Raw genomic sequence first — 20,549 nt, 5'->3', positions numbered from 1 at the left:
CCGAGAGTCCCTGCTGTGGTGGTCTGAGTGAGAATGGCTTCCACCAGCTCCTATGTGTGACTGCTTCATTCTCAGTGGGTCAGTGGGTGGGACTGTTGGGGAAGGACCAGGAGGGGTGACCGTGAGGTTTCAAAAGTCCACACCATTCCCGGAGTCTCTCTGTCTCTGCTTCCCTCTTGTGGACCAACTCTCAGTGACTACTCCAGTGCCATACTTAGCCGTCTGCTGCTAGGTTCCCTGCCACAACGGTCATGGGCTCTACTCCTCTGGAAATGTAAACCCCAAATGGAGCTCTTTCTGTTATAAGTTGTCTTGGCAATGATGTTTTGCCAAGGCAACAGAACAGTAACTAAGGCACCTGCATTACATAATGCTGCTCTTTGGATTCTGACAATGAATGTCCAAGAATTAATAATTCAAAGTAGTTCGGAGAGGTTTTGATCACTTAGACTGAATTTAGACTCCATTTGCCTCTCATTTTACTACTCCTAGGTTGAATTTGGGTAAAGAATTTACCAGAGTATGCTAGTTTACTACTTTGTACTACTAAAACATCCTACATTCTTTAAATCTTGCTTTATTGATTTTATGTATCACTTTTTTCATAATAATAAAACTAAAAACTGTATTAAATAAAAACAGCATTATCAAAACTCCAAAAGACCCACAGGTCAAAAAAAAAAAAAAAGAGTATTTCACCCTAACATACCACAACTATTAATCTGGTCTTCTGTATCATTTCTTTATCTTTGCATTAATAGGCGGAAGGGCAGTGTTGGCTTAATGTGAAAAGGTCAAAACCAAAGCAACTTCTTTCATCTATTTGCTTTTGTCAATGTCAATAAGCATAATAAGACTCGAGTTGGTGGCACACACCTTTGATGCACTCAGGAGGCAGAGGCAGGCAGATCTCTGTGAGTTCGAGGCCAGCCTGGCCTACAGAGCTAGTTCCAGGACAGCCTCCAAGGCTACACAGAGAAACCTTGCCTTGGAGGTGGGGGTGGGGATGCGGTGTGGTATGTGTGTGTGTGTGTGTGTGTGTGTGTGTATGTGTGTGTGTGTGTGTGGTGGGGGTGGAGCATAGTAAACAGAATGGACAAATTTAAAGGATGACTTTGCTCTTAAAGTTTCCATGAAAATAGCCTGGTAGAGAACTCAGATGTTGCAGACATTACTCACACCACCCTGGTGTGGTGGGGAACAGGGTGAAATCTAATACTTCAGGGACGGAGGAAACTGAGCTCGGTTGGCCAACCCTCTCATTTTCAGATGAATAATCAGGTCCAGAGAAGTTACACAATCTTGCTAGTGGTGGAAACCCAAATAAATAGAACTGGTCTTTTGATTTAATGTACTGTATTAAATATATCAATCTGCTACAACAGCAAGAACACAAGGAATGAAGAGTGGCAAGCATGGAAAGGCAGAGGACACAGAATTTAAAAACAGGTAAACAGGAAGCCACTGCATTAGAGGGACAAGACGCTATGAGCTCTGTCAGCAATGCTTGGTTCAGTCTCTGTGACATCAGGAAGGCTCCACATACATGGCTGGCCTCAAGTAGCCAGAAGCAGCTGAACACAGTAGGTCTACAGCTACGTGTGCAATAGATCGTCTACACATAACCCTCAACTGCTGGTACACACAGAACTAACCATGTGACAAGTATGCTAAACAGCTTGTGCTCACAGCATTAGTGCCAAAGGCAATTTAGAAATAAACCAACTTTTAGCATACTGAATTTTGATGTTAAATACAAAGTTAAAAAATATCTTTCTAAGCAACTGCCATCTGCTAATTTAAATTACAATTTTCGTCTAAGGGAAGTGCAACATTGTTATACATAAGTTAGAAAATAAAAAAACTGAACCAAATTGCATAATAAAAATGTTAAGTTTTTTCTTTTTTAAAGATACTGATGTTAAATCTAAGACAATACATTTAAATAATTATAAAGAGAAATGGTTGAAGATGTCACAGTACTAGACACATGGAAAGCATCAGTAAAGAGCACTAATTTTGCTATTAAGACATGTGTTGTTTATAACTGGGAATCTCAATTGCTAAAACATTTGCTCTATGATTTCAAACAATACAATGTAAAACTCACATTGTAATGCAGTTTTAATCAAATAACACACAAGTGAAGCACAAACATGTAATTATATATTAAATCCATCTCAAGTTACAGTAATTAACTGAAATACAAATGCATCAATACAAGACAGCTAATAAGCACCAGAATGGTTTAATGCATCACAGAGCATCTACATAGTGGGTAAATTGGTGTTTTCTAGGAACATTTGATAATGTGGGAATTTAAATAGTGTTTTATCTCATTACTAAAAAAATTCTAGTGCTTTAAAAGAGTGCCCTAGAGAGATAAAGTAAAATTTAAGTGTACACTAGTTATAGTGAGGTTAAAAATAATTCTGTGCAAACACAATACTTCTTGATGTGAGGTTTTCTGACTAATCTAACTATCTGCAGTATATTTTAAAAGATTTAGGGTATCAAAGAGTCTGGATGGATGCTCTTTTAAGAAATTCTGAATAAAACATGTGTCAGTCTCCTAGTTTTGCAAAGTGTCTGAAATGTAGAGTCAAGGTTGTACCTGTAACAGTGTTAGTGTTAGAGATTAGGGCCAATCATACTCTTTAGTTCCTGACCTGGTTTAGTAAGTCTATATAAACAACAGCTCCTGGGACTAGGGATGAAGCCTAGTGCCTGATCACAAGCCCTGGAATCATTACTAGCACGGCCTCATAAAACTAAGAAATGATGATATCAAAAAACATGTGAGTTAATACTGTTCATCAAAATACTATTTACTAGCTGGGCTACAAACCCTGAGAGAACGTAACTGCTCCTGTTCCAGACATATATCCTCTCACAGCCGGAGACAATACACTACAGCTTCCAGTGTACTAGCCTATCAGTTACTACCCTTGAAGCTGTTCCAGGGAGAGCTGAGTCTGTCTCCCACCCACCCCAGGGGACACCAGGGAAATCTAGAGTAGCTCCTGTAAGTCAGAGGTGATGCAAAGTTAATGCATCTCCACACCATCCTCCTGCAGCGACAGGAAGGGAGTGAGCAAGCAGAGTGAACCACTAGGACAGGTGAGTATAGTATCAGCCTCCCATGCCCCTGTTCTGGGTCATAAGCGGAGGCTGCTATTTCAGATATCACCAAATGACTTCCTGTCTCAGTAAACTTTGACTCAGTAAACTAATCATAGCTTTTGTATTATATTGCTTAAAAACATTCCAGCATTTGGGAGGCAGAGGCAGGCAGATCTGAGTTCAGCCTCATCTACAGAGTGAGTTCCAGGATAGCAGAGGGTTACACAGAGAAACCCTGTGTTGAAAAACCAAAAAATAAAAAGATAACGTGAAGCTTACTTTAGGGCCAAGAAACTCACTGTGGTGATGTCTTTTCTTAAAATTTTGTGGGGTTTTCCCTTTTTCCTATTATGTTCCTATCCCCAATCTTTTATATCACATGCTATCTGCCTATTAATATTTTTAATGCAAATACTCAAATGTATCATTTAAGTCTACTTTCACCTGGGACCTCCATGCCCTGCTCCTCCTGCTCACTGGACCACATCCTGGGAATCCCTTTTGTTTTCCTACATTGGATTTTCTTGTTTTCCTAGCTTCTTTTGGTAGGTTTTGGTAAAGTATCTTCCTAAAAAATGGTACATAGAAAGGCTGTTGTTTTCATATCTTGAGACAACAGCCATTTCCAAACCCTTTTCCTTCACACCCTCATATACTGCTCCCAGACTCTCCAGGGAAGCCTGACTTCACAGTTCTAGCCAATAAAATCTAAGCAGAATCCCACCTGCAGCTGTCAGGACAAATCTGCAGTCTTGCCAGTTCCGCCCAACAATCGAAGGAGTGATGTTCGAAGTGAGTCCAGTAACTTATCTCCAGGTAGCTAACACCTTTTATTAAACACAGAGCAGCAAAAAAGGCAGCCTGGGTCCTGGGGAGAGCCCTGAACCACTGCACCAGTCCCAAATGGCCCTCTCTGGACTTCTTGTTCTTAGATGACTCTGTAACTGTTCAAACTGCTGTCTGATGGGACGGTTCTAAAAGGCAAATGTGGATTTACCTGTAGATCTAAAAATGCTACTTCTTTTTTCTCACTATTTTGGCTAAGAAGAAAATTTCCATTTAGTAATTTCCCATGGTTTTCAGAAGCTCCTCTCCTTTGTTGTGACATATCTAATGCCACCGAGACTTTCTATGCCATGCTAAGTCCTGCATCTCTTTAGTAACTCATTAAGAAGTCCTCTTTCTGCCAGAATTATAAAAATGCACTAAAATGCACAATGATCTACCTTAACAGCAGGGGAACTTGTTGGTTGTCTGATGACACAGACAATGGTTTTTTGTAGAGTACCATTTATAACCCGAAGATCAATGTTTTTGAGTTTGAGGAAATGTAAGTATTTACTTCCACTTCCTCCATTTACTTTAGTGTCTGCTGTTGGTAAAACCTCTAGGCATGTCTGGCTGTAGACCTGCACTGAACACTAACAAGGCTTAAGACCAGAGACTTACTGGTGGTCATGGAGAAGAGACCACAGGAAACACACCTGTAGCCTGTACTCCAGCAGGGAAGGTTTTATTCTTATTCAGAATTATTTCAGTTAAAGTAGAGGAAGTGTGATGGATGGTTAGAAAGAGGAGGAAATGGACACTGGTTTTTCTATAAGGAGTAGTTACAGCATGAGAACTATTCTTACCCATTCCAGAGTCTTTCTTGGTGCCGTCTGAAATTATGTCTACATGATCAGAGTCCACATCATAACTAAAGAAATCATTCAAATAGGTCTTAGATCGCTGGCCACCAAATACATATAAGCAACGATTTTTCTAAAAAGGAAGGAGAAAACGAAGAGAGTTGTCATTTGCAATGAAGAATTCGGGATGGCCCTTCAAACGTACCATGTCTATAACAGCAGCTTCATGAGAGATCCCACACCACAGTCGTATGCTGGAATGAGGAGGAAAAGAAGCTCTCTCCTCACTACCAAACGCACTCCCGAGGCATGGCACACTACTAAAGCCAAATAGCAAGGTTATTGCATTTTGTGTGACTACAAGGGAGCAAGAAATGTTTGCATAAATCAAAACATAATGAAGTACAGCCACACATAAGGGAGGAATATAACTCCTTCTTATGCCTGAAATAAAGCCAGTTATCTAAAAGTACCTTGACTTAGTTTATAACTATATGCATGCTTTTATTAGAATATTACATTTAAAAACAGAAAAACATCTACATATAAAGCTATAACTTTATGTATACACAGAATTCTAACCACACTCAGAAGATTTTTAAATTCAGTTTTTTGATAATATATTCTTATGGCCTAAGTCCTAAATTAAAAATTCACCAGAAAACAATTTTAATTTTGGAAACACTAGAGATTTTGTTGTTAGCTTTGACAACTGGAACATTTTTCACAGATGAAACAAGTAATGCAATCATAAAATAGGATTTTTAACCTTAAAAAATATAAAAGTATAAAAATCAAAGTCATTAAGTAACAGGAAAAAAATAATTTGAGTTAGATTTATTAGTGAGAACTCTTGACTTGTCCTTTGTTTTATCAAAACATAAATGTGTATATATGGAAAAAGGGGAAGCTCCTACTGGCCAAAGACAGATTAAAAAAAAAAAAAACAATTTTAAAAAAATGATATTCACAAGCTCATAGTTACAATGTTTTTTACTACCTAACAGGTTAACTTTGGAAACTGAATTGATTAACATGCAAATCAACAAAACAATCATACATCCATCCATTCACTTAGATTTATTTATTTTAGACAAAGTCTTACTACAGTTCTGACTGTCTTGGAACTCACTATGCAGGCCAGGGTGGCCTTGAACGCAGACTTTCCCACTGCCTCTGTTCATATTAAAGGCATGCGCTATCACACCCATGGTACATTTAGGTTTTGTTTTTTTTTTTTTTTTTTTTTAAGATAAGGTTTTTCTATGTGTTCCTGGCTGGCCTTGAACTTGCTGTGTGTAGTCCAGGTTGACCTCAAACTCATGGTCTGCCTGCCTTAGTCGCCAAGGTGCTGGGTTCACAGGTGTGTATCATCAGGCCTGGCCCAGGAATCAGATGGTTTCATTTTAGGGTAACCAAACAATTCATGACATTATGATGTTTTGTTGTTCTTTTTAAAAGAAAAAACAAAAATAGAATTACAGTTAATAAATGCAGAAGAAACAAGAACATCAGTAAGAACACCATTTTGTGATATCTAATGAAATCTAGACAATACCCATTGAATGTCAATAGGTAAAGTTATAGGAAATTTTATAATTGATCCATCAAACTAATAATTCCTAAACTCAATCTCTCTCTCTCTCTCTCTCTCTCTCTCTCTCTCTCTCTCACACACACACACACACACACACATAAAAACATGACAACGTACATGGTGCACAAGTAGGTGTATTTGGGATCCCAACCTGAACAAACCAGTTGTGGAAAGGTATCATTCAGGCCATGAGAACAACATGAATGCAGACCAGGCACTAGATAATACTATAAACTGCTTTCATTGTGATGGGTATGATAATGGTGACACCATTTATAAAGTCTGTTCTGTCTGTCACACACTGTGCTATCACCATAGGTGCAATTGGCCCTCAGTATCAGTACAGGTGACCCCAAATCACTTAGGATTTGCATATAACATACACTTATCCTCTTAAGTACTTTAAATAATTTGTACATTAACTTTAATATCTAGTATAAACTTAGGGCATGAGAACACTTGTTCAGTAAATGAAGTTTTTTTTTTAAAGTCTATACATGTTCAGTGGAGATAAAAAAATTCTTTTAAATATTTTTAATCCATGATTGTTTGAATCTGTGTATGCATAATCCACAGATATAAAGGGTCTCATAAATAAAGACATTCTAACTGAGGTCTCCCTGAAAATACTCCCAATGTATAAAATGTAATAAGCTCTAAAAGGGACAGGGAATGTAATTAAAGTACATACATTAAAAAAACATACAGATCATTTACTGACCAAACTGATGGATATATGTACACAGGAATTCTCTATTATCTCTTTCTTTGCTCTTTATATAAAGAATATTTTTAAAATATGCATGTTAAATAACCTATTTTCTAGTACTTTGTTCCCACAAAGAATTACCTGCTTCAAAAAGGAGAAGTCTTTTTGTTTTTTTGTTAGTAAACTCTTGTTCTAACTCTATAAAACCAATCTGTAATTAATTGAGAGTAGCAACAGGGAAAATAATTCAAAATTACCCATCTGTTAAGAAATGTTTGCAAATGGTTAAGTCCTAAAAATGAGAGCTAATTATACAATAGCTAGGTAACCAGTAAAGTCAGTAATAAAAGCACCTACCTTTATCTTCAGGTGACAATCACTTAGGAGTTACTTTCTAAGTTAATGTAAATGACTGAAAGGCAGCCTGCTAATGCTCTGTTTTCTCTGTCACTGCTGTATTAATCATTTATTTATTTCTAGGAAAAAGCTTTTTTTTTTTTTTTTTTTTTTTTAAACTAACTCTTTCCTATAAAGACACACATGACAAAATAACAGAATGCAGAGAATAGTCTTACTGAGTGGAACAGCATGCAGTGTCCAATTCGAGACTGGATATCCTCCGGGCCAGCATTACAGGAGTCTTCTCGAAGAAGCTTCCAGGTTTGACACTGGCAGTTGAATGCAAACAAGCCACTGAATTGTGGCTCACTGGCCCTGCTGTCATCAACACTGCCATTACAGGTCAAAATTCTACCACCGAAGGTGTAGATCATATGTTTTTCTGAATCCATACACATCTATGAGAACAAGGCAAGATTGAACAGTTTTAGTTTGTTCCTGTCAGATGTGCCAAAATGGAATCAGTGTATGGTTTCCCACTCTCAAAGATGCCCTGAACTTTGCTCTTAAAGATGCTAAATACATCTCTTAATTATTGTACACACATATTGTAATATTGTTCAGAAATTCAGGACAGCTTTCTGAACACCTTTTCAATTTTCATTTATTACAATTAAAATGAATATACTGAGTTAAGGAACTTGGTTTTCTTGATGCTATGCTACAAGACTTGTACCAGAGTCAACAATGAATCATGGTATATTGGATCTCACCAAGAGTGCATACTGATCCTAACTCTGTGGGTGACTTGTGATCGATCATATGCTCCTCTCCATCCTCTTACCAAGAGAGCAGATTCCCAACCACCAAACTAGAGTGATTCAGCTAAATGAACCTCTACACTTATTTTACAAAACTCTTCAGATTATGTTGTAAAGTATACCAACAAGCCAGGAAGTGGTATTGCACACCTTTAATCCCAGTACTCAGGAGGCAAAGGCAGGTGGAGATCTCAGAGTTCGAGTCCAACCTGGCCAACAGAGTAAGTTCCAGAGAAACCCTGTATTTAAACAAACAAACAAACAAGCAAGCAAACAAAAGGCATTTGCAAACATGTCTACAGTCTGACTTTCATAGTGAGAACTATGACTTTTTATATTATAAATATAATTTTCAATTAATTAAGCTATGCAATTCATGCCAACCTTGATATTGTTTTTGTTTTTCAAGATAGGGTTTCCCTGTAGACTAGGTTGGTCTTGAACTCACAGAGATCCACCTGCCTCTGCCTCCCAAGTGCTGAGTTTAAAGGTGTGTGCCACCACCACCCAGCTCCCTAGCTCCCTACCTTAATTTTTACACTCCTTAAAATAAAAATATACCTTCCATAAAATAACATATGAGGAAACAGCTGTTTGTTACAAGATAGTATCAAATTCTATCTCAAAGTCAAGCTAGACTTCAGATACCAAAGCCAGTGGCGCTTGCGGCTATAGAATCTATTAGGCACACTAAACAGCTGTGCTTTAAGTGAAGCTGTTACAAACGTGTGTGTGTGTGTGTGTGTGTGTGTGTGTGTGAGAGAGAGAGAGAGAGAGAGAGAGAGAGAGAGAGAGAGAGAGAGAGAGAGAGAGAGAGAGATATCCACCTGCCTTTGCTCCCCCAGTGCTGGCATTAAAAGGCATGCACCACCATGCCCAGCTGACATCTTCAACTCTTCAACAGGGCTCTTCCCTGATACACCTGGCAAGTTCACATTGCACTTCTAGTAATCCTTTCCCCCTTTCCTTCCCCCTTTCTTTCCCCTTTCCTTTCCCTCTTCCTTCCCCTTTCCCCCTTCCCTCCCCTTTCCCCCTTTCCTTTCCTTTTCTCCCTCCTTCCCTCCCTCCCTTTCTGCTTCCGTTTTTTGAGACAGGGTTTCTCTGCAGAGCCCTGGCTGTCCTGGAACCAGCTCTGTAGACCAGGCTGGCCTCAAACTTAAAAGATCCACCTCCCTCTGGCTTCTTCTGAGTGCTGAGATTAAAAGCATGCAACAACACTCCAGTAATTTCTTAAAGTGTTTATATTTAAAGGGCAGTTTGGGTCAGATCTTTTTTTGTTTATTTATTTTTTTGTTTGGTTGGTGTTTGTTTGTTTGTTTGTTTTGGAGACAGGGTTTTTCTCTATTGCTCTGGAGCTTGTCCTGGAACTAGTTCTGTAGACCAGGCTGGCCTCAAACTCACAGAGATCCTCCTGCCTCTGCTTCACTTCCCAGGGTGCTAAAAAGCGTATGCCACCACCGCCCGGCTTAGTCAGATCTTTAACACTTGGCTCACACCATCTTTTCTGAAGACCTTTTATGATACTGCTCTTTTGTCTCTTAGCATTTGCTACAGTCTACATAGAGGCAGTGGCCGCTGACGGTTTGGTACCATGGTGGCACTTGTGATGAGGTGGGGGTGTGGCCTTTGGACTATGCACAAAGAGGGCTATGAGACTGGGACCTGCCCCTTCTCTTCAGTGTACCTGCTCACATAAGCACTCTGGCCCTGCCACGTGGCTGTCATTATGTGTGACCTTACCAGAATCCCAGAGCAATGATGCCACCTGATCTTGGACTGGAACCTCCCCAACCATGAACCAAAATATGTCTTTTCTCTTTCTAAGTTAAACGCCTCAGATATTTCATCATAGCTATAGAAAGGCAAAACAACACCGAAAGTAGATATTCAACTGTCATTTTAGTTCTGGTGGCTTCATAATTTTGTCTAGTGACTAAAAATAGTGTGTTTTAAATTTAGGGTTATTAATATGCCTTACAGGTAGCTGGCTGGATCTCATTTGCCTGTCTTCTCTGTAATGCTCTCACAAATACTTTCAATTTCTGTTTTGTTTTATACTGATCCCTATTCTTGTCATAGATTAGTCTCCATTTCTGAAAATGGTAACATGTTCTCTGTTTTTTAGTATTACTTTTACACTGTGAGGAGGCAGCATGTATGTGACACAGTGGTCAGGGGACAACTCTATAGGGTGGGTTCTCTCATTCATTCATCTTTACAAGGGGTCCGGGGATCCAACTTGGGTTGGCAAGCTTAGCCACAAGCTCTTTACCCACTGACTCATTCTTCAGCACTCATTTCTTTGTTGTATGTAGTTTCTTGCACCTGCTCTCAGCAATTGGTTATCACAACTGCATTTTTCAATTTATACTTTGTAGTTGTCTTCAGTTTCAAGCTTCATTATATTGTTAAGCTGTTAGAAGGCTGAAATAGAATTCTTACCTACTTTTGTATGAAGGAAAGTATTTTTTCCCTCTATTATTTTCTTTAAAGTATTTCTTAAAGATCTGGTGCCTGTTACTGTTTATAATTTCTCACATTTCCTTGGCCCCAACAGCTTTCAGAGAGTTCCTATGGAAGAGGGACAGTTGTGTTTAAGGACCCTGGTGCTACTGAATGGAGGTGGGCTTCTGTGAAGCCATGTCTTGTCTAATTCTGCAACCTCAACTGGTTTAAAGATGGTCTACCTCAAGGTGTCTTTTAAAAATCACAGTTGACTATTTTGACTCTGTACGTGCATGTTTATATACCTGTGTGTGGGCATGCCTATGCCAGGGTGCCCATGGGTGTCAGAGAATAACTTGTAAGAGTCAGTTCTTTCCTTTTTTCCTGTAGATGCTGGAGGCCAAACTTGACAATAAGCACCTTTACCGGATAAGCCATCTCACTGACTTGTTCTCAACATCTGAACTTCCCTAGCTCACTGGCTATTGCATAAGAAGCCCATGTCCCCACCTGTCAAAGTGTTTCTTTTTTAGAACAAGCTGCTTTCTTAGCCCACTGGGCTTTCTCACACGGCTACAGGTTAATGGTCTGCCTCCCCCTGTTGCTGCTCTGTTCTTGTCTCTTAGGAGTCTGCTGTACCACTGCAGGCTTCCCCTGCATCTCAAGCTCTCTGGCTTTAGCACATGGACCAAGTTTTTCTGTTGCTTTTGATTAAACTTACAAGGAACTGTGAGTTTTCTCTGGCCCAGTTTTTTTTGGGATATCTGCTTTACATATGGTCTTTAGAAACCCTGCTGTTCGTGAGAACTAGGCGAAGCAACAGCACTCAAGGTTTGAGAGCTAAGGTGAGCTGAGCTGCCAAACGCTCACAGAAATATAAGTCTTTGAATTTTAATTTTTCAATGCTAAAATTCAAAATGGAAAAATCATTTTTAAATGTGTTTATGTTTTTCCCTTGTTCTTCTAAATTTTGAACACAAAGTACTAAGCCCTAAAAGATCATGGTCCTATAAATAATGTTTGTAGTGTCATGAGCTCGTTAGTAAGTTCTAACTTACAGCTTTATTTGCATGAAATCAAATGCACACTGGAGGCTTAGACAGATGCTGCCTGCTCCGTAGCACAAAGCATAACTGTTAGCTGAATTAGGACCAAATTCTAGTTTCTTCCCCTCCCTGGTTCTTTTATGCCATGTGATCAGTTGAAAACTTAGCACTATTTATTTAATAGTAGCCAACTTCCAAGGAGAACCCTGTTTTATCATACTCAAGACAAACAATGGTCATATACAACTGTCTTATTTTCAACCCATACAAGTAATTTTTGCAAAATTCAGTATTCTTTGGCAAAATATTAACAATTTTTTTTTTATCAAAAGGCTAAATTGTTCCCTAACAGTATTACCCGCTGACAGTCTGTTCTTAGATGAGCAGAGTCAGCCTAACTTCTTAGACTTCTTTTTCCCAAAAGAAAACACTGAGGCTGCCAGGAAGGATGAGCATGGCTTTGGAAACTCAGTCACAAAGACGGAACATTTTTATTTTCTCCCTACAGTGCTTGATGTAGTCCCTCTTCACCATTCTTTTATACCAGTTATGCATTAATAAACACACGAAAATAGGATCATTTCAAAGCAAAGCAAAGCAAAATCTATGAATAAAGAATAAATAAAGGCCTGGGATTTGTCTACTTCCTATTTCCCCAGTAGATGCAGTAAAACACATCTTATCTCTTCAACATGCTACGAGCTATTGTAAACAGGTTAAGAAGAACTGCCTGTTTGAACAATTCAAAGCAGTTGTTGTTTTTTCTATGATCAGGATGATGAGGAGAGGTACAGCCACAATAATTAAAGTGGTTTCCATGCCACTCACTGTTCACAACTGTCTTGTCCATAATAATACCATTACATGCTGAGTTTAAACTTAATCTAGAATGTGCCAAATTTCTACAGAGCTTTGTAACAAGTTTCTAACTACAAACAAAACAAACTCAATAGCAAAAAATTTTAAATTTCTTCCAGGAAAACAGAATAAAAATATTAACAGGGTAAGTTTTTTTTTGTTTGTTTTGTTTTGTTTTGTTTTTGTTTTTCAAGACAGGGTTTCTCTTGGTAAGTTCTTGTTGTTGTTGTTATAGTTTATTTATATTTATAAACCTCTAAATTTGTTTTCCTAACATTGATTCATCTACTCTCTAAAGTTTTAAAGAGATTAACAATTCTGTAAATGTTAAGATTAACAGCTTAATATTTTATTCTATACCAAACAATAAAAAAATGTTAAGAATAACCTTATACTTCCTGAAATAAATCTTCATTACCTACCAACAGCGTCACCATACACCATATAAACATCTGAAGTAGATACTAGTTAACGCTACTATCATTTAACGGCATCAAACCTGATGATCAAACACCAGTTTTGGTCCACCATCAGCAGCAGTATCTTCACTCAGTAACATCCAGGTATTGGTGTCAATGTCATAACGGTAGAAGTCACTTTTCAGAGATTTGCTGTTCCTCACAGAGGAATCCAAGTAACGGCCCAATGTGTAGATTTGCCTCCGTTGAATGTCAATGCACATTTTATGACATGACCTGGCACTAGGACCATTCTGGAGAAAGAAGGGTAGAAAGATAAAAGGGGTGTCAAAAAGCAAAGAGCAGAAATGCTCTCCTCTATTTCATTAAATAAAACTCCTAACAAGCCAACTAATGTGGGTCTAACATCCGGCTTATAATAAGTCTCTAAAGGAAAGCAAAAGAGGCAGTAGGAGATTAAACTTTACCCTAGAAATGTTTTAAATCTGCCAGGAAAAAGGTATGAACTATTTTATACTCTCTGGCACTTGTTTTAACATCCATTGTATCATATGCCATATTGTGTTTTATTTGCCTTGAACACAGATCAATTCCCTATAAAAAAAATCTAGTTTAAGGCATATTGTATTTTTAAAAGAATTGCGGACAAAGAAAGAAACTTAAATAATATGCAGGTATGGTCTTATACATGTATAAGATGTGTGCACATGTGTGTGGGTCTGAGGTCAACATCAGTGGCCTTGCTTTGACTGTCATTAACCAATGACTCTAGCTTGTTTCAAACTGACATAAAACTTGCCAGCACATTTTCTCAAGTAAGATTCCTTCTTCACAGATATCTAGTTTTGTATCAAGTTGACAAAAATCAACCTTCACACTTGCTAAATGCTATTTACAATATAACTGTGGATAGATGGGTTTCACTGAATCCTTACAAAAATCCTATAAGGAACCCATTTTCACTATTTTATAGTCTAAAATACTTGTCTAGAACCAGAAATCTAGGAAGTGATATGATATCTAAGCCACTATAACCAGATTTGAAAACACTATAAAACTCTGTTCTTTTCACCTTGACAAGCAATTATTTTTTTTCCTCAGAAGAGAGAAATGAGCAAAAATCTAACTGCTAATAAAATTTATATGCTCATGACTGAGATGATGAGAAATAAGAAGCCCACTGAATGACTACCAGGAGACTGGGTGTGATCTGTAGGAAATAGAAAAAACTACTATAAGTTCCTGGAGCAAGACAGAAAACAAAATACCAATATTATACAAGAAGTAATATAATGTAAATAACTTGATTAAATGTGGGAATGTTTTACTGGAGGAAGGCTTGACATTACTAACAGTAATAGAGAAAATAAACTAAATGTAATCACTGCTTTCATATTCATACCAATTATTCTAATATGTTATATGGATTTTTTTTGCTAAGATCTCATAGATAAGGTAGAAATATTATTTAGGGGAAGGTTTCCCCATGACTAGGTAACCTCAAAAACAAAGATAGAGTTATATACAGTAAGCCCATGCCGTATTTCCATTAGTATGAAATTTTAATTTTTAAAAGAGAGACAGAACCTCTTGCTTCAGTCAAAGTAGCACTAATACATTAAAATAACAAGAAAGCTACATCCTATTAAAATTGAAGATAACAGAAATTAAAAATGAAGATAACAGAAATTAAAATAGAAAACAAGAACCACAAAATTTTAGTTTTAAAAGAGAAAAGTCTACCAACTTTAGAAATAAACTTTAAAAGGAAAATAATGTTTATTAAGAAAGAGCAAGCATAATTTGACAGCAGTTAAAAGTGTAGGTAAAAATCTGACAAATGAAATATGCAGATAAAACAGACAAAGTCCTTGAGAGAATATAACCTACCAAATGTCATGAGACATGAGGTAAAAATGGAAAGTCCTTCCATCTAAAAAGTAAATTTATCATTCAAAGTCTTCCTACAACAACAGACTCTGATAACTGCCCTGGTAAATTTTATCAAGCATTCATACAAGAAATCATTATTAATTTTAGACAAAAATTTCAGAAAACTCCATTTTGAACTCTGTTCTATTCCACGTCTAATACCAATACGGAAGGAATTTTTGACATAGTTCACACATGTTCATGATTTAAAAAAAACAACAGCAAAACAGGAATAGAAAGAAAATGTTCCAATCTGATCAAGGATGAAGATAACATTAAGCCCAGCTTTCACTTACTAGTAACACATAAATGTTTTACAACTAAAATCTGAAGCCAAGGATTTTTATCCTCACTCTATAGTACTTCAGGCAGTCAAATTTCTTTTCATGGAAATACTTAAATATTTGTCTCTTCATTCTCTATGAACATGAGCAGAAGTCCCCAGAGGCCATGTGATTTTCTGGTACACTGAAAGTCCGTATGCGGAAGTAGAGCTGATGTAACTATTTCCACTACCTTCTATCACATCAAACGTCAGAGACTTTAAAAGTACAAAGCAAGGCCAATTTTGTGTATAATGGTTGTCTCAAAAAGTGTCTGTAATTTTTGGAGTTCCAAGTTCAAAAACAGAGGTTTTTCTCATGGACTATGTTGGGAGAAAAACCACACAACTAGTCGAAGTATGCTTACTCTGCTGGGCATAATAGCACACGCCTTTAATTCCAGCACACAGGAAGCAGATGCAAGAGGATTTCTGTGAGTCTGAGGCCAGGCTGGTCTACAGAGTGAGATCTAGGACAGCCACACACATCTACATTAGTGAGACCCTGTCTCAGAAAACAACAATGACAACAGAATATCCAAATCGTGTACTAATTCAGAACAACTCCATACAATAAAAATGTAATTGCCTAGCTATATAAACAATTACTTTCTCCTTAAGAGTTCAGACTTTCTACTAGCTTTTGACCTCTAAGTGTGTTACTAGACATAAATACAAGTGATTAAATCAACATTGCTCTTTTTGATTGTCCAGCATGCTTTTAAATTCATACCCTGAAATACCACCACCAACAACACAGAACCCATATACTCACTGGTCTAAAAAATTAAGTATGCAAAATAGTAACAGTAGAATATTTGGAACAATGGTCTGCAGAGAAAGAGAGAGAGAGAGAGCTCAAAGCCCACCCCCCCCCCCAGTGACATACTCCCTCCAACAAGGCCATGCCTCATAATCCTTCTAAAATAGTGCTACACCCTGAAGACTAAGCACTCAAATATATTAGCATATAGAGGCCATTTTTACTCAAATCACCACAGGCATCTATATGATGGAGTAACAAACTATAATAAACCTGAGCTCCAGTTCTGAAACATTTTATTACCTTCAAAGTAACAGAAAATGTTCTCATCAAAATAATCACTGTGATTTTTTAACTTCATTTTTTCTTATCACAATGTATATCTACAGTAAAAAATATAATAAAATGAGCTGGGCACAGTGACAAATGTCTATAATCCCAGCACAGAATATGTAAAGCCAGGAGGAGGAAAAGTTCAAGCATATCCTTGAATTGGAGGCCAGTCTGCCCTACTTAGTGAGATCATGTCTCAAAAACACAAAATATTTGTACTATTTGTAAAGCATAAATTTTGTATTTATCATTCCTTTGTTTTACTCCAATACCATTTTTTAATTTAATTTACTTTATCTGATTATGTATAAAAGAGTAAGCATGTCTACTACTTCTTTAAAACACATAAATTCTAAATAATATGCTTCATTCCTATCAGGAATTCAGACTCTAGGTGGGAAAGCAAGAGTACAAACCAGTCAGGTAAAGGTGGGCGCACCAAAGGCTTAAATTCTGCTTAGAGAGCTTCAAGAAAGGCTCTATATATTGAACAAGGGAAGTCTAAATTGAGCATTAAAGAACATACATAGACATGGAAGATCTGACTGAAAGCACTGGCAAATGGGACAAAAAAAAAAAGATACTGCAAAACTGCAGAAATGTTCAGTGCGCAGGTCAAACACAGTCAGGGCATATGGCTGGCAAGTGGGTGAAGGCCAAACCTGCACAAGAACTGGAAGCTTTCTCTAAATTAAAGAAATCGAGGTAGACACATTCTTGTACAAATACATGGACTTTGAACTTCCCTGACTCCTTTTGACAAAGGAGACAGGAACAAACTTGGTGCATTATGCATGGCTATTTCATCCCCTGGCAGCCCCGCCTGTAGTCACACCTTCCTTTGGGCCACCAGCTCACAAATAACAACACAGAGACTTACTATTAATTATGAAAGCCCAGCCTTAGCTTAGGTTTGTCCCATTAGCTCTTATAACTTAAATTAACCCATATTTTTGCTAATCTATGTTTTACCACATGAGTTTTTCCTCTCTCATTTTGTGTGTCCCACTTGTTCCAAGTCTCGATGGCATCCTCGATTCATCTCCTACTTCCTGTCTGCCTGGAATCCCACCTATACTTCCTGCCTAGCTATTGGCCATTTGACTCTTTATTAAACCAATGACAGCAATATATCTTCACACAGTGTACAAACATCCCACAACATCTGCCTTTGCAGATGTTGCAAGTCCAGGTTAGCCTACAGAAAGGCAAACATTAAATAAAACACAGCCATGTAGTCTCAGCTGAAGCAACCTTAAACCAGCCAACAGCTGTCTCCCAAATGAGTGCTCATACCAAGAGAATGACCCAGCCAACCTACTGACCCAGCCAACCTACTGCATCACAAGCCAATAAATGCTTACTACTATATGCCATTAAAGTCCTATGAATGACTAATATTAATGATTAACTCAACAGGGATCAAAGACAAATGCTTCTAAAAGATAATTCATTTAATAATTTTGTGCGTTTAGAGGCAGGGTCTATGTATGTGTCAAAGGTTAACTTGGAACTCCTTATGTAGACTCAAGCTTAGAGCAACTTCTAAGATGGTCATGCATTTCTGTAATTCCAGGAAGATGAAGAAGTATCACAAATCAAGGCCAGTCTAGGCAACGTTTTAAGTTGGGTAGGGTAGGGAGTAGAGAGGAGAAGGGAGGGAAGGAGACAGAGATAAAAATAGCATCAAAAGGATAGAGACGAAAGGACATTTGAAATACAGTATTGACATCAACGGACCTTTGGCATAAATTTGACACAATCAATGAATGGGGGAGATTTTAAGATTGAACCCTATGCTTACTGAAGAATAATTACAAATGTAATTCACTCAATACAAAACAACCGAGAATAAATAAATTCTTTTAGATGTCTTTATTTTTGTTGAGGATAGAAATAACCATTTAAAAATAAAATGTCACTTTAACATTGAAAATGGAAGACCATTTTTATGTAGCTGGGATTAGAAAAAGAAATCAGAATTTCAAGGTCTTATGGAAAAGTATTACCCAAATGATTAATCCTTGGAACAGACTGAGTAAGAAAGAACTCAGTTTTGAAAGATTGAAGGCACATCACCAGATCTTTTCAATCTGCCTTCCTAAACAAAAATCAGTATGCTTGACTTGGGTCCTGTTCTCTTTTGCTTTCTTTTTGTTACAGTTTATCTTCTAATACACAGTCTGAAATAGCTTAGATGGGGAACGCAATAAAAGTTCTACAACTTTTGGGGAAAAGATGACTAATATTTGCTCCCCCTGCCTATAATCATGTAATTATTTAATTTAAAACCATAAATCAAAGCTATTTTCATTAAAGAAATGCTTCATTTATACACGTAAAGGTACAAACATAAATACATGTAGTATTTTAATCAAAACAAATATCACTTACAAAAACTGGCAAGTATAGCTTAGTGATGAGAATTCATTCTGAGAAATGCACTGTTAGGTAATTTCATCATGTGCCAACATCCTATACTCTATCTACATGAACACATTTGTCTGTGACAGCCCTAACTATATCTTAGGAGCCTACCAGCATGGGCGTGAACTGTGTAGTGAAACAGTGAAGGGTCACACAGAGACAAAGTGGACAAATGAGACAAGGGGCTGGAGACGGCCAGCAGCTAAGATCAGAGCACTGGCTGCTTCTGCACAGCACCTGGATTCAGTTCCCAGAACTCACATGGTGGCTCAGAACCATCCATAACTCCAGTTCCTAGGGATCCAATGACCTCTTAAGACCTCTCTGTAGGCCCCAGACATGCATGTGATGCCCATACATGCATGCTGGCAAAACAAAACAAATATATATATTTTTAAAAAGCTAGACAATGTAGAACTAAAACATCAGAAGCCTGTTTTTCCAGAGGAAATACAAATAAGATGGTGGGGGCTACACTAGCTCAGTGATACTGCACTTTCAGGTCCAGGTTCCATCCTTATCAGTGCAACGGGAAAAACAAAATAAACAAAAAACCAGATGAATGCTGGAAACAACAGTATAATACTGAGGCATGAAAAAATATTATACAATTACATTTCTAAGGTAAAGTAGTTTAAAATTTATATATTAAAAAAAACAAAACAAAAATAAAAAAACATTGCTATATAACATAACAAAATAGACTTGGCAATATACACCAGTAATTGCTGAGCCAGGGATAGAAATTCAAATGCAAGAGTTCTTAAATCCAATTTATTTTCTGACTGCAAAATTCTTCTGCACTACCACTGGTGGTGAGCATCTGAGAAGAAACAAGCATGCAGAAGTGTATCCGGTACACACACTCCTACTGTGACACAGACGAATGAAAAGACTAGGAACTTGCCTCTTTCTCAGTGTCTCTAGAGATACATGTCCACTGGTTCTCCTTCACACTGTATGCCCAGAAGTCAGCAAGATCTTGTGTTCCATCCCAGCCACCAAACAAATAAACAGTCTCTATGAAAATCAAAAGAGTATGTATTAAAAAAAGCCATAGGGACAAAGGTTAAGGCACCAGACTCAATTGTTTCAAAGAACATGTAAGAAGGTACTTTTCATATTTTTATAGTATTATCTTTAAACTTGTAGCTTTCAAAAATGTATTCCAGATGCTCTTAAACCAAAGTATATGGAATGACTACTGTAGAACCATATTTTGAGAAATTTATTTAAAAATCAGATTACTAGGCCATGTTCGCCAAGATTCTGATTTCAAAGTTCTTTAGTGGCTAAAGAGTTTGTAGTTTAAAGTATCCAGGATGAATCTGGTGCAGACAGTTAAGAATTGGTCTGCTGTACCATGTACAGTTTATATTTACCAGCTTCTTAACAATGTGGTCACATTTTAGCCACTAAAGGCTGACAGGATTACTCAAAACAGTAAAAACTCAAAATTTAAAGGGATACAGACACAAAAGAATAACATGAGGACACATAGCTGTTACCGGGGACAACGAGAAAGGCTCACATTAAAGGTGATGTCTTCCTGATTAATGCCAAAGCAATGGTTAAAACTAGCAGAAAGTTCAGAGTAAACTGATATAAAACAATAGTAGTCCCAAGAAAATTGAGTTCATATTTTCCCAAATATATTATAGTGATCTTCCTTTTCAAAGATTAACCTAATACTTTGAGAAATAAATTTCTTGTCACTCTGAAATGTCTATTGCATTTATAGACCTTATCACTGTGACAAAATTATTTGTTTCAATGAACAGTGA

At 37.4% G+C, this 20,549-nt stretch overlaps 1 protein-coding gene across 1 annotated transcript in view; it reads right to left on the bottom strand.

The window, feature by feature from the left end:
- The window catches only part of Mkln1 (muskelin 1), a 104,001-nt gene that overhangs the window by 16,655 nt on the left and 66,797 nt on the right, over positions 1–20,549 (bottom strand). Inside the window, exons 9-12 of the mRNA XM_051175857.1 lie at positions 19,673–19,785; positions 13,069–13,281; positions 7,636–7,857; positions 4,758–4,887 (exon numbers count right to left, since the gene is read on the bottom strand). Of these exons, the coding sequence (XP_051031814.1) occupies positions 4,758–4,887; positions 7,636–7,857; positions 13,069–13,281; positions 19,673–19,785 (678 nt within the window). The remainder of the gene's footprint in view (positions 1–4,757; positions 4,888–7,635; positions 7,858–13,068; positions 13,282–19,672; positions 19,786–20,549) is intronic.

This window comes from Phodopus roborovskii, unplaced genomic scaffold (assembly GCF_943737965.1).
Source record: "Phodopus roborovskii unplaced genomic scaffold, PHOROB, whole genome shotgun sequence".
Lineage (NCBI taxonomy): Eukaryota > Metazoa > Chordata > Mammalia > Rodentia > Cricetidae > Phodopus > Phodopus roborovskii.
The sequence above is the reverse complement of the archived record's forward strand: the minus strand, read 5'-3'. Positions and strand labels throughout refer to the sequence as shown.